Source organism: Bubalus kerabau, chromosome 8 (genome assembly GCF_029407905.1).
Source record: "Bubalus kerabau isolate K-KA32 ecotype Philippines breed swamp buffalo chromosome 8, PCC_UOA_SB_1v2, whole genome shotgun sequence".
NCBI lineage: Eukaryota > Metazoa > Chordata > Mammalia > Artiodactyla > Bovidae > Bubalus > Bubalus kerabau.
This window is the reverse complement of record NC_073631.1, coordinates 64,212,745-64,226,261: the sequence shown is the minus strand read 5'-3', so window position 1 is coordinate 64,226,261 and position 13,517 is coordinate 64,212,745. Positions and strand designations below refer to the sequence as shown.

The window sequence follows — 13,517 nt, the reverse complement described above, 5'->3', positions numbered from 1 at the left end:
TACAGTGTGGGAAACCCAGGTTCAATCCCTGGGTCAGGAAGATCCCCTAGAGAAGGGCGTGGCTACCCACTCCAGTATTCTTGCCTGGAGAATTCCATGGACAGAGGAGCCTGGTGAACTATATATAGTCCTTGGGGTCAAAAAGAGTCAAACACAACTGAGTGACTAACACTTTCACACCTTTTTTAAAAAGGCACTTTACACACATATATATAGGTTCACAGGACTCTTAGAGTCCATTTAACACTATTTATCTGTTCAGCAAATCATTAGAAAAGTTACTGTGTATCAGGCACACAGTACTAGATGTTCATGGTGAGAAAACTAGACCCAGAAACCTGGCCTCTTTCACTCTTTGCAAGCCCAGGACCTTGACTGAGCCTGATAGAGCCTGTTGGAGATTTTCAAGTCAGGTAACCCTGCTCCAGGTTGGGTGTCAAGGCCACTGGGTAACTGTGTGTGGCTGCCTCTCAGATCACTCAGCCTCAACCCCTTCATCTGTAAAATGGGATCAACAGCTCCTCCCTCAACTCACAGAGTGGGTATAGAATTTTAAAGGATACTGTGCGTTGAATGCTTGTTTAGCAGACACAGGCCAGTGCCTGGCAGGGTACCCATGAGGCGGCAGGCGGTGCTGAGCTGGAAGTTGGCAGCCGCTCAGTAACCAAAGCCACCTCTTGGAGTCTTGTATTTGATCATCAGCATTGCCATTTACCGACTGTGGGTTTCAGGGAAGTTACTTAACCTCTCTGAGCAGCTGAGTCTTCACATGACAAGTGGGCACGTGAGTGGCTGTCCTATGGGATGTGATGATTAAAAAGATAATTCTGTGCCTCGTCTGGGGTCTCCCCCGCAATGTGCCCCTGCCAGAGAAGAGCCCAGGCACCCCAGCTGTGTGAACCTCCCTGAAATTACTGGTCTGGGAAATTTGTCAGGGGGACTAGGAGGAGGAACATGCTGTGGTTTGGGGATGTGCTTTTGTCTCAGAAACAGCCCCCAGGCAGGTCACCCCCAGACCCAGCGTAGAGTTTGCTACTTTCCCTTTATCTCCTCCTGGCCTTGCCTGCTGTTCTGCAGCTTGAGGCTGAGCACCCCACCAGACAGACCTTTCTGCACACTAACACCTTGTCTTCTCCCGCAGGGTGCCGGGTTTGCGGGGTTCCTGTGGGACACGGCGGCGGGGGTGGAGCTGAGAGATGCCGCCTGGCAGGAGAGCTCGCCCGGCAATGGGCATGGGAAGCCGGTGGGCCCCAGCCCATACCTCGCGAGGTTCAAGGTATCGCTCCTATTGCTGTGCGGGGCCACTCTTTCTGAAAAGGAGAAAAGCCCACTTTGAACTGTGAGCCAGAGAAGCCCACCTTTTTGCCTTGGTTTTATTCTCTCTCGGGGCTGGGTCAGCACACACACTTGGGGTTCCCTCAGCTGGGGAGCTTGTCCAGAGCAGGAAGGAGAGGAATTTGGGGGAGATCGTAGCTCTGGTAACTTGGACCTCTGGGTGAGAAGGAGGTCAAATGGCTGCTTCCCAAACCTGATAAGCAGCAGAATCACCTGGAGAGATTTTCTTAAAATCAGGATTTCCTGGACCCTGCCCCAGGCACACACAATGTCTGGTTTCCAGAATCACCTCCTCCGCTTCATCAGTGCTCTCAGTGCTGGGTAAGGAAGCTGCTCGTTTGGGAATCTCTGGATTAGAGGGCAGCTGAACTGCTCTGAGGACACCCTTCTCTTACTAGGGAGAAGGGGAGCCCTCCAGGGGTCACTGGAACTTGGAAGGGGCTCAGAAGGAGCTTCTGGGTGGTGGGGCCACTGACACTTCCAGACAAGCCCTCTCTCTCCAGAGTTGGGAGCAGCAATCAGACCGACCTGAGCTGTGTCTCCGATTCCCCTGGATGCCCTGGGAAGTATTCATGCACAGCAAACAGTCAGAAACTGGGCGTCAGGAGGCAGGAAAAGGCATCTGCCAAAACAGGTCACCAAGTCAGCAGCTGGCCTTACCCCTCAGAAGTCACAGGGTCGGGCGAGAGTGGTCCCTTGTCACAGAGCCCAGCAAGCTAGCTTCTGGGCGTCTGGGACACCCCCTTCTATATGCTCCAGAGCAGTTCTGGAGCCAGAGAGTTGCCGCAGACCTCAGCACAGTTTCTCACTGGCAGCTCCGGGCTGGGGCTGCCCGTGAGCTGGCGGCTGTGCTGACTGCGGTCGGGGGTCTAGCCCACACTTCCCGCCTCCTCACTCGCAACGCTGCAGAGATGCTGGCACTCCATGTGCATGCACACAACCCGGGCTGTCTGTGGGTTGTGCTTTGGACACTGGTGTATCAGTCAGCCAGCTATCACCCCTGAACCCTCCTCCCCAGGTCCCTTTTGTATGTAAAGTGGCTGCACGGGCTTTGGCCAAGCAAGGCAACAGGCAAAACCAGCTAGTGTCTTGAAGAGATGGGCTGGTTTTAAAGATCATTAAGAAATGCTCTCAGATTGTGAATTATTGGCTCAAATCCTCTGAATGAAGTGATCCCCTGGACAGGTATGAAGCTCCTGTGCTTCGTGTCACATCGTAGGCCAGGCAAGTTGTGGGGACAGAGATGTGGCTTCTCTCCCCAGGCAGGGTTTCCTCGCCCACGGTCTGAAGGTGTCTCCCTTGAGGTCAGAGCCACGGCTGCAGAGAGGGCTCTCCTGGCTGGGCGGTGGTGATAGCAAACTGGGGTCACCTCTGTAAGACGAAACTGGCAGCCCCCACTTGGGGGTGCCCTCTGCACACCCCCGCCATAACAGAAGGGTGGGGTTGCCAAACCCAGAGCAGCTGAGCACTGCTTTGGTGCCCAGGAGACTGACTCTGACGTCACGATTCTGCCGCTGCTCTGGGGATGCAGGAGGCGGCATAGCCTGTGCTACCAGGGCTCAGCCAGCTTTCATTCTTCATGTTTGAAATCACTGAGCATCAGGCACCGTCCGTGATCTCTAGCGGGGAAGGGAGCACATAGCGGTGGGTGGGATGTGGGGAGGTGGGGAAGGAGGCGGGGCCCAGCCGCAAATCCTGGCGGGGGTGGGGAGTGACAGGCTGGCCCTGTGGGGAGAGCCCCAGGTCTTCATTAACAACCAGCTGCTAACGTTACCTCTTCCTCCTCCATAGTTGCTCAGAAGGGAAAAACAACAACAAAAAATTGACATTTCTAGACGTGCCTGGTTTTCCAGGCCCTAAGGAGGAGTAAAGGGGTGCAGTGTAGGGGGTCCCCATGATAGACAAGAGAGGTCTGGGTCCTGCAGGGGCCTCAGGACGCTCTCACGACGCTGCCCCTCTTCCTCCGGGGTGAGCTGCCCATGTAGTTTTACCACCGCCAGTGTTCGCGAAGCTGCGTGGGGGCTGGAGGAAACGGACGCACGCAATAGGAGCATCTCACTTTGTCTGGCGCTTTGTTTCATCTTGCCCAGGTAGGAAGTCATGACTTGACGCTGGTGAACCTTCACCTGGCGACCCTGACCCTCCCAGGGGGTGAGAACCTGAGCAAGAATCACAGTGACAGCCATCGCTGGGCTAGCTTCACACAGACCTTGCAGGAAACCCTGAAAGGTAGGAACCGTCTTTCTGGGCGGCTGGGCTAGCGGCTCCCACTTCTGCAGGATAGGTGAGGGGTGACCCTTCCCAGCATCTCTCCCCTCCCTTAGGCTGGCTGTCCCGTGGGCAGCGATGCGTACTGAGGGATGTACAGGGGACCACCATACCACCTGCATCCTGGGCAGCTCAGTGCCCCGTGCACGCTCACAACTTAGTCTCTGTGGGTCTGGCATGTGGGTTCCGTGGTGGGGGTTTTGTGGCTCTTCAGCCTCTCTTTGATGGATAGGATTGGGAGAAGGAGAAACTAGTGATGATGCCCCGTGCCCCTTATCATGGGCTCCACTGCCCCCTGTCATGGGCTCCACTGCCCCCCGTGTGCTCCCGTGGTGGTGTCCCCTGAAGGTGTGCACCTGCTCATCTTGTGAAAGACCGTTGGTGACGAGGGGAGTGGGGAAGTCCTGATAAGTCCTTTCCTTCCTGGTAGTTTACAGATCTTGCTGACAGAGCCCTGAAATGACAGAAACACTGGACTTGAATCTTGGCTCCTTCAATGGTTGTAGGATGTCTGGGAGGTCACCACTCTTCAAGGGCTGACAATGCTAACCTCACGGGGTGCCCAGGGCTGGGTGACCATCTGATGAAGGACCCAGGATATGGTAGGGGCTCAGCAGACTTGAGTTGAGTCAAAAACATGCCAGGGGGATTAAGAGAACACTGAAAAGAGCAGAACCTCAGAAAACAGGTGGACTCTGCTTTCCAGCTCTGCCCCCAATAATACCAAACATTTTCTATGTGTGGCTTACAAGGAGGAAGAGTTGAAAGCTGACACAGCTGTAAAGACTGCTGCTGCTGCTGCTGCTAAGTCGCTTCAGTTGTGTCCGACTCTGGTGTGACCCCATAGACGGCAGCCCACCAGGCTCCCCCGTCCCTGGGATTCTCCAGGCAAGAACACTGGAGTGGGTTGCCATTTCCTTCTCCAGTGCATAAAAGTGAAAAGTGAAAGTGAAGTCGCTCAGTCGTGTCCGACTCCTAGCGACCCCATGGACTGCAGCCCACCAGGTTCCTCCGTCCATGGGATTTTCCAGGCAAGAGTACTGGAGTGGGGTGCCATTGCCTTACTGGGGTGTTCAGTTTGGCTTATTTTTTCAGAGCACTGAGCTTCTCCAGGTGAGGTTTCACAGCTGGAGGCCTGCAGTTCTCTTCTGTATTCTAGAGTCTTAATCCATCTTCCTAACTTGCTAAGCCTTTTTTCCCTTGTTGAATTGGCCCCTCACAAGGTGATTTATGAAGATTTGGCTACAGAGATAGTTCAAAGATAGTTCATTTTGAAAAGAGTTTTATCATGGTAAAATATATATGACATGAGACTTACCATCTTAACCATTTTTAAGTTACTTGTAACTTAAAGTATATTTAAATATATTTACGTTATTTTATAACCATTACCACCATCCATCTCTAGAGCTTTTTCATCTTCCCAAACTGAAACTCTGTGCCCATTAGACACAAATTCCCTTTCCTCCCAGACCCTGACAGTCACCTTTCTACTTTGTTTCTATGAACTTGACCTCTCTAGGTATCTCATCTAAGTGGAACCTTACAATATTTGTCCCTTTGTGGCCAGTTTATTTCACTTATGTTATGTCTTTATGGCTTGTAGTATACATCAGAATTTCCTTTCATTTTTATGGCCAAATGCTATTCCATTTGTCGGTCAATGGACACTTGGGTTATTTCCATCTTTTGGCTGTTATGGATAATGCTCTTATGAACATTGATGCACGGCTTACATTTCAAACCAGGATGTGCTGTGACCAGTATTCCCCTTAAATTATGAGTCTTTGGGCTAAAAAAAAGTCAGAAAGATGTTTAAGTCAAGATACTTCATCCAAGGAGCAACCATGTGGGAGATTGTTCACCCACGGCTAGTCTCTAACCCATTATGAAGGATGCCTTGATAGCTTTTAAATCTGTGGACATTTCTGTTGTTCTTGATTTCAAACTTTTGCTTTATACGGAAAGAGGAAGGGAATGTGCCAGTCCCTTACTTCTCTGATAACCATAGGCCCTTGCTGTCTTTTCTGATATTCTGGTAGGGATCAGGTATTTGTCAGAAGACCTGGGCAGGGTATTGTTTCAAGCTGCCAGGGACTATTGAGCCACAGTCCGGCTCAGCCTTGCCATGCCCAGGTAAGGACAGTGACTCATGTCCCCGTGTCCCCCTGCATTTAACTAACGTTCAGCCTGTTGTTAACTGGTGACACAGCAGAGCCAAGGAATCAGGAAGTGCCGCAGCCTGCCCAACGGGCAGCTTGGGTAAATCGATGAGCAGAGGTGGTTTGGCTCAAACAAAGACTGAACCTTTATTCCACAGGCTTCTTTCTATAAGAGCAAACAGGGTCGATTTGATTAGTAAACTCTGGGCCTTTCCACCTTTGTCTGGAATGTGCACCCAGGTTGACTGACGTCAGTGAGGGCTGAGGGTGGGGGGCCCATCCGCTGATGGAATTTTCTTCTTTCAGACGCCCACCGCCCCCCCCCCCCCCCGCCCCGCCCAGGGCCTGCTCTGTGAACTCAGCAAGAGTCAAACAAGGCAGGGTCATGCTTGGCATCTGAGTAAGACTTACCCCTAGTGGGGCCGGGCTTCTGCTATTGTCACTGGCATTTTATATATCTAGGACTCTGAGGAATTCAGCCCCAAATATTATCCCTTCACTCCTGGAAAATGTGTGCTCCGTAGTGTCTGATTCTTTGCGGCCCCAGGGACTGTAGCCTGCCAGGCGGCTCCTCTGGCCGTGGGATTCTCCAGGCAAGAATACTGGAGTGGATTGCCATGCCCTCCGCCAGGGGAATCTTCCTGACCCAGGGTCGAACCTGCATCTTCTGGGCCTCCTTCATTGGCAGGCACGTTATTTACCACTAGGGCCACCTGGGAAGCCCTAACTCCTAGAAAATCAGTGGGTAACTGTGGAGCCCACCCTGGCAGACAGCTTCCTGGGAGAATTTAGGGCCCTGCACCTCTGTGGGTTGTCAGAGGCAGGGAGTGTCTCCATGTCATCACCAAACTGCTTTAACCAAAGTAGATGAGTTGTAAGAAACCCGGACAGTCCAATTCAAAATGAGCCATTATTTTCATTCCCGAAGTTACATAGAGCTCGGTTTATTGATGCCTGACACCAGCATCTCTCCTTGGTTCAGAATTTTCTTTTCTTAAAAAAAAAAAATATATATATATATATATATTTTTTTTTTTTTTTGTCAGTGCTGAGTCTTCATTGCGGCACACGGGCTTTCTCCAGTTGCAGCGAGCAGGGCTACTCTCTAGTTGCAGGACAAAGGCTTCTCGTTGTGGTGGCTTCTCTTGTTGTGGAGCACAGGCTGCAGGATGTGCAGACTTCATCAGCTGTGGCTTTTGGCCTCTAGAGCATAGGCTTAACAGTTGTGGTACACGGGCTTAGTTGCCCCGTGGCATGTGGGATCGTCCCAGACCAGGGATTGAACCCATGTCTCTTGCATTGGCCAGTGGATTCTTTACCACTGAGCCACCAGGAAAACCCCCAGAACTGTCTTTTTTTGGCTCAAATATTTCAGGTTTGTATCCTAATGAAAACCTCTCATTATATTAAAACCTTTTGTCTCAGTCTTTCCTAAGTTTTCCTTGAAATTTAATAAAGGTAGCATCTTTCTGTTCATTCCTTTAAAAAAATACGTTGCACCTTAATTGTGCAGTTTTCCTCGTGCTTCGTTCACCATTTCTTCCATGAGTGTTTATCTTATGTCTGCCATGCAGCAGGCTCTGTTCCAAGCATGTGGGGCTTTTCCATCCTAGCTCTTTGTAAAGAGTCCTGGATTTGAGGGCTTGGTGGCTTTGGTCAGAGCCTCAGCTTCTTACTTGCAAGAGGTCCCCAGCACACGGTGACGACTCAGTGGAGGGTCATTAACACTGGCCTCGTAGGAGTTGTTATTAGTATTATTCATAAGTTGACTTTCCTATTGAAAGTTCGCACTGATTTCTCAAGACCAGCTTAGTTCGCCCTGCCTTGGGTGCCAGGGTTGTTAGGATCTAGCATGAGGGTCACAGTTGCGTCTCTGTTGCTCATACAATGGCTGCAGGAAAGGCTTCCTTCCATCCCTCCTTCCCTCAGGCCCACTGGGAGAGGGTGTCATGTCCAGAACATGAGTGCCCTCTGCTGGTGGCTTGTGTCATTTCACTTTAAATTTCTTAATCTCACAACTGAGCGACTTCCCTTTCACTTTTCACTTTCATGCATTGGAGAAGGAAATGGCAACCCACTCCAGTGTTCTTGCCTGGAGAATCCCAGGGACAGGGGAGCCTGGTGGGCTGCCGTCTATGGGGTCACACAGAGTCGGACACGACTGAAGTGATGCAGCAGCAGCAGCCCTTGTTATTGACGCATATTCGAGTCCGTGAAGATTTGTTGAGTGTCTCAGATGCATTTTGGCCCTTGGTTATGAACTGCTTTCCTTAAAGCTTTCCTTGCAATGTTTCTCCCTGTGATAACGTGGCTCCCCTGAGGGGAACTTCAAGACAGGAAATGATGGTCAGGCAGTGGACAGGAATCCCAGGGAGCCAAGCTGGGTCTCACTGTCCTTTTCTGAATGTCTCCTCACTTTGGAAATACTTCATAACTATCCCACTTACTCTTGTAAATCAAACTAGAGTTTGAGAGAGATGTTGAAGATACTTTAAAGTATTTTGCCCTATATTAGTGTGCTGGGGTTCCATAACAAAATACCACAGACTGGATGGCTTAAACAACAGGCATTTATTTTCTTACAGTCCTGAAGGCCGGAAAGTCTATGATCAAGGTGTTGGCAGGGTTGGTTCCTTCTGAGAACTCTCCTCGGCTTGTCGATGACTGTCTTCTTCCTGTGCCTTCACATGGGCTTCCTTCTGTGCTCAATAAATGTTTGTTGATCTTTTGTTAACGATCTGGGCAAGACCCTTAGGGCCTTTTTGTGCTATGAGATTCAGAACCCATGATCCAGAACAGAGGTGATGTTGACATCACACTAACCAAATGTGTCACTAACCTACTCTGAAAGCTTGGGGGTTGGCGGGGGTGGGGGGGGTGTGGTGAGCGGGTATTGCACAAGGAACTTGGAAGAATTGGGAGAATAAGAACCATGCCACAGTCCTTATCCTGGAGAGTCAAATCAGACAGCCACGATCCTACTTAAACGAGTAGTGGTCAGTGTTGGGTTAACTTCCCACCACCTCTTACACTTCTGAATTTCTTTTTTCCACTTATAGGAGAAAAAGACGTGATAGTTTTAGGGGATTTTGGCCAGGGGCCAGACAGCAGTGACTATGATATCTTGAGGAAAGAAAAATTCCACCACCTGATCCCCGCACACACCTTTACCAACATCAGCACCAAGAATCCTCAAGGCTCGAAGACTCTGGACAACATCTGGATCAGTAAAAGCTTAAAGAAGGTTTTCACAGGTAAAGCACATGTGCTGTTCAGAAACAGAGGGAGAGTCGCCTGTCTGAGCTGGCAGTTCACGATTGTCTGGTTTGAGTGAGAGTCAGGAGTGACCTTCCCTCCTCTGCGGGCATTTATGAGGTTACTGTTCAGGTGGCTGTATAATTATCATTCACACAGAGCCACTTTTAAGAGTGAAGGGGTTCTGAAAACTAATTAAAAGGCATTCACTGACCTACATCAGGGACAAAGCCAATGTGTGCCGGGCAGACCTGGTTATCGACTGGCAGCAGTGGGTCGCTGCTGTGAACTTTCTCTGCTGCGCTGAGTAGGGGCCACTCTCTGGTTGTGGTGCGTGGGCTCCTCATTGCAGTGCTTTCTCTTACAGAGCACAGGTTCCAGGGCACGTGGGCTTCAGTAGTGTGGCTCACGGGCTCTAGAGCGTAGGCTCAGTGGTTGTAGTACACGGGCTTAGTTGCCCCACGACTTGTGGAATCTCCCTAGACCAGAATTCAAACCCATGTCCCTTGCATTGGCAGGTGGATTCTTATCCACTGGCCACCAGGGAAGCCCCAACTTAGCCTAATTTTAAGGATACTTCACCCTTCAGCAAACACTTCTCAAGCCCTGTCATGTTCAGGCAGTGTGTTGTGGCCTGAGATTTACCAACATGCCATCAGCACCCTGCAGAGCAGCAGTTGGTGGTGAGCTGACACGTCACCTGGCATCACTATAGGATGCCAAAGTGCTTTAGGCGGGACTCTGCCAGACCAGGGTGTGGTGGGTAACCTCAGCACTGAAAAGCACTCCCCAAAAGCAGTCACTTGCTGAGCAGACCTTGGGTCATGAAACAGTCATAAAAATACAGAAGCGGCAGTAGGTCTTTGGATGTAAGATAAGAAGAGTAAGATAAGCACCAACAGTTTGAAAAGTGTCAGGTGATCGGTTGTAGTCGTGTCCGACTCTCTGTAGCCCCCCAGGCTCCTCTGTCTGTGTGATTTTCCAGGCAAGAATACTGGAGTGGGTAGCCATTCTCTTCTCCAAGGGATCTTCCTGACCCATGGATCGAACCCGTCTCCTGCATTGCAGGCAGATTCTTTACCGTCTGAGTCACCAGAGAAGCCCTTACTAAACACAATTAGTTGCAGATTATACTTCAGAGAAATGTTAAAAAAAATATTTAAGTACCAATGCTGGAGTCCCACTGTGAGACCAGGACGTGCAGCCACCAGGACGTGCAACCAAGACTTGGATCCTCAGGACCAGAATCTCCAGTCCTGGGCACCAATGTCCTGTTGGACTGCATCATAGGAAAATCCAAAGGATGAAGAAAGTGGGTCTCAGAGGGAGTGTCAGTTATCAGACTGGGCCAGACGCAGTTTGCAGAAAGGCACCGCTGGCCAGACAGAGGTCGGTGGCAGTAGGAGGTGGTGCTGGAGTGCTTGCGCAGACAGGGCTGGAGGAAAGTTAGAAACCATTGCATCTGTCCCTTGCTCTTCAGCTGTAGAAAGCGAGGTGCAGGGAGGAGTGGCCCCCATCGTGGGACTGTTGCCTGGGCAGCAGAACTCACACCAGAACCCAGGCCTGAAAGTGAAGGTGTTAGTTGCTTAGTTCAGGTCAGCTCAGTTGCTCAGTTGTGTCCGACTCTTTGTGACCCCATGGACTGCAGCACACCAGGCCTCCCTGCCCACCACCAACTCCTGGAGTTTACTCAAATTCATGTCCTTTAAGTCAGTGATGCCATCCAACCATCTCATCCTCCATTGTCCCCTTCTCCTCCCGCCTTCAATATTTCCCAGCATCAAGGTCTTTTCAGATGAGTCAGTTCTTCGAATCAGGTGGCCAAAATCTTGGAGTTTCAGCTTCAGCATCAGTCCTTCCAATGAATATTCAGGACTGATTTCCTTTAGGATGGACTGGTTGGATCTCCTTGCAGTCCAAGGGACTCTCAAGAGTCTTCTCTAACACCACATTTCAAAAGCATCAATTCTTCAGCGCTCAGCTTACTTTATGGTCCAACTCTCACATCCATACATGACCACTGGAAAAACCATAGTTCGACTATACAGACCTTTGACAGCGAAGTAATTTCTCTGCTTTTTAATATGCTATCTAGGTTGGTCATAACTTTTCTTCCAAGGAGCAAGCGTGTTTTAATCTCATGGTTGCAGTCACCATCTGCAGTGATTTTGGAGCCCCCAAGAATAAAGTCTGCCACTGTTTCCATTGCTTCCCCATCTATTTGGCATGAAGTGATGGGACCAGATGCCATGATCTTAGTTTTCTGAATGTTGAGTTTTAAGTCAACTTTTTCATTCTCCTCTTTCACTTTCATCACGAGGCTCTTTAGTTGTTCTTAGCTTTCTGCCATAAGGATGGTGTCATCTGCATATCTGAGGTTATTGATATTTCTCCCAGCAATCTTGATTCCAGCTTGTGTTTCCTCCAGCCCAGCGTTTCTCATGATGTACTCTGCATATAAGTTAAATAAGCAGGGTGACAGTATACAGCCTTGATGTACTCCTTTTCCTATTTGGAACCAGTCTGTTGTTCCATATCCAGTTCTAACTGTTGCTTCCTGACCTGCATACAGATTTCTCAGGAGGCAGGTCAGGTGGTCTGGTATTCCCATCTCTTTCAGTATTTTCCACAGTTAGTTGCTTAGTCGTGTCCAACTCTTTGTGACCCCATAGACTATAGCCTGCCAGACTCCTCTGTCCATGGAATTCTCTAGGCAAGAATATTGGAGTGGTTGCCATTCTCTTCTCCAGGGTTTCTTCCCAACCCAGGGATTGAACCCAGGTCTCCTGATTACAGGCAGATAGATTCTTTACCATCTCAGCCACTAGGGAAGCCACCAGAGCCCAGGCCTGGGTCCGTTTGATTATCTAGGCGGTTCTCACTGAGGGCCATGGCCATGCTTCTAACTGCTCTGTCCTTCCTTCTGTGACTCTTCCCGTTTCTTAAACATACCTTAAACTTCACATGTTTCTAAACCTTGACTTTAAAAATACCTTTACTATCTCATAAACTTCTGTAACTTTCTCTTCTTTACCCTTTTTGTAGAACTTTCTCCTTTCCCACCCGCCTTTGCAGCTTTGCTTTGTGAAATAGGACCTTCACTTTGGACACCTTTGTGGGAACTGTGCCCCTGTCTCGAACACTTATCCTCGCTGGTCAGATTGCAAGTGTTTGTGAAGTAAGGACGGGGTGGGGGCCAGGAGGTATGCGAATGGGCAGGAGGCCTGGACCCAGGGTAGTTTCAGTGCCTCCTTGGCAAACCCTCACTTGTCTGGGAAATCCAATGGGCTGAGACAGTTCATTTGCACAGGCAAGCCAGGTGACTGAGGGGTCTCGTCAGGGAGCCCAAGCTTGCAGACTATTCAGTGTTGGCCTCCACCCACCAGCTTGCGGCCCTCCCCCATCCCCCATCCTGACCTCTTGGTCTGTCTTCCCTCTGCCTCCAGGCCACTGGGCTGTAGTGAGAGAAGGCCTCACGAACCCTTGGATTCCAGATAACTGGTCTTGGGGCGGAGTGGCTTCTGAACACTGCCCTGTGCTTGCGGAGTTTTACACGGAGAAGGACTGGACCAGGAAGGAAGGCCCTCGGAGCGGCAATGGGCTCACTCTGGAGCGGAGTGAAGCCAACATTAAACACGAGCGATGATGGCACCGAATAGGCGTTCCACCCCCTGACCCTGGGGAGTTCGCCCTTCCCCGTGAAGATGCAGAGCCAGAACCACCTGCCCTTTTGTCCTCGTTCTGACAGCGGACAGTGCTTGCATTGTGACCTGGCTGCCTTCCTCACAGAGTTTGTGGACTCTCATGGGGGAGGGAGCCCAGCGGGCCCTCGAGGTGCTGGATGGTCTGATCAGAAGCCGGGTAGAGAACTGGAATGTCTTTGCTCTGTGGATGCCGCCAGCCTCAGCCACTGGGGGTGATCACCACACTGCCTGGACTGCAGCTCAAAGGGAATAGCAGTGGAGGCTGGAGGCAGAGCTCTCGTTCCTGACCACCAGTCTGTGATGTTCTGACTGCAAATTCTGTGAAAAGCTTTTAACTTGAGCACTCTCCTCAAATATTTTGAGTGATGATTTTTAGTTTTGTTTTGAAAAAATAAACAGAGATGAACCTGCCTGGCTGCAGTGAGAGCCTGGGGGCGGTCCCCTGTCCTGTGTGTTTTGTGCCCTCTTCTGATGTCCTGGGCCGGGTGGGGAAGGGGAGAGGCTGCGGCCTGCAGGGTCCAAACACAAAGCACCCCTAACCCTGGGAGTTCCTTTTGCATCCTCGCCTTGAGATCCTGCGGAGGTACCCATCACACCTCACTGACCTCCGGGAATCTCTGTCCAATCTTTAGATTGTCTCTTCCCTCCCATCCAGTGCTTCATCCTCTGACCCCTTTGCTGGACCATCTATCACTTTGAAGAACCATTTGAATGATCTCCTTTCCTCCTTCCCCGTTCAATTCAGTTCACCTTCAGTTCCCCAGCATTCCCCAGGCATTCTCTACCCAAAGCC

General features: G+C 50.5%; 1 protein-coding gene across 2 annotated transcripts in view; it reads left to right on the top strand.

Annotated features, from left to right (window-relative positions):
- The window catches only part of EEPD1 (endonuclease/exonuclease/phosphatase family domain containing 1), a 127,078-nt gene extending 113,943 nt beyond the window's left edge, over window positions 1-13,135 (top strand). For both annotated transcript variants that reach the window (XM_055590416.1, XM_055590415.1), the window contains exons 5-8: window positions 1,142-1,276; window positions 3,426-3,564; window positions 8,825-9,019; window positions 12,467-13,135. In XM_055590416.1, the coding sequence (XP_055446391.1) occupies window positions 1,142-1,276; window positions 3,426-3,564; window positions 8,825-9,019; window positions 12,467-12,666 (669 nt within the window). In that variant the 3' untranslated portion in view covers window positions 12,667-13,135. The remainder of the gene's footprint in view (window positions 1-1,141; window positions 1,277-3,425; window positions 3,565-8,824; window positions 9,020-12,466) is intronic.
- Window positions 13,136-13,517: the final 382 nt, after the last annotated feature.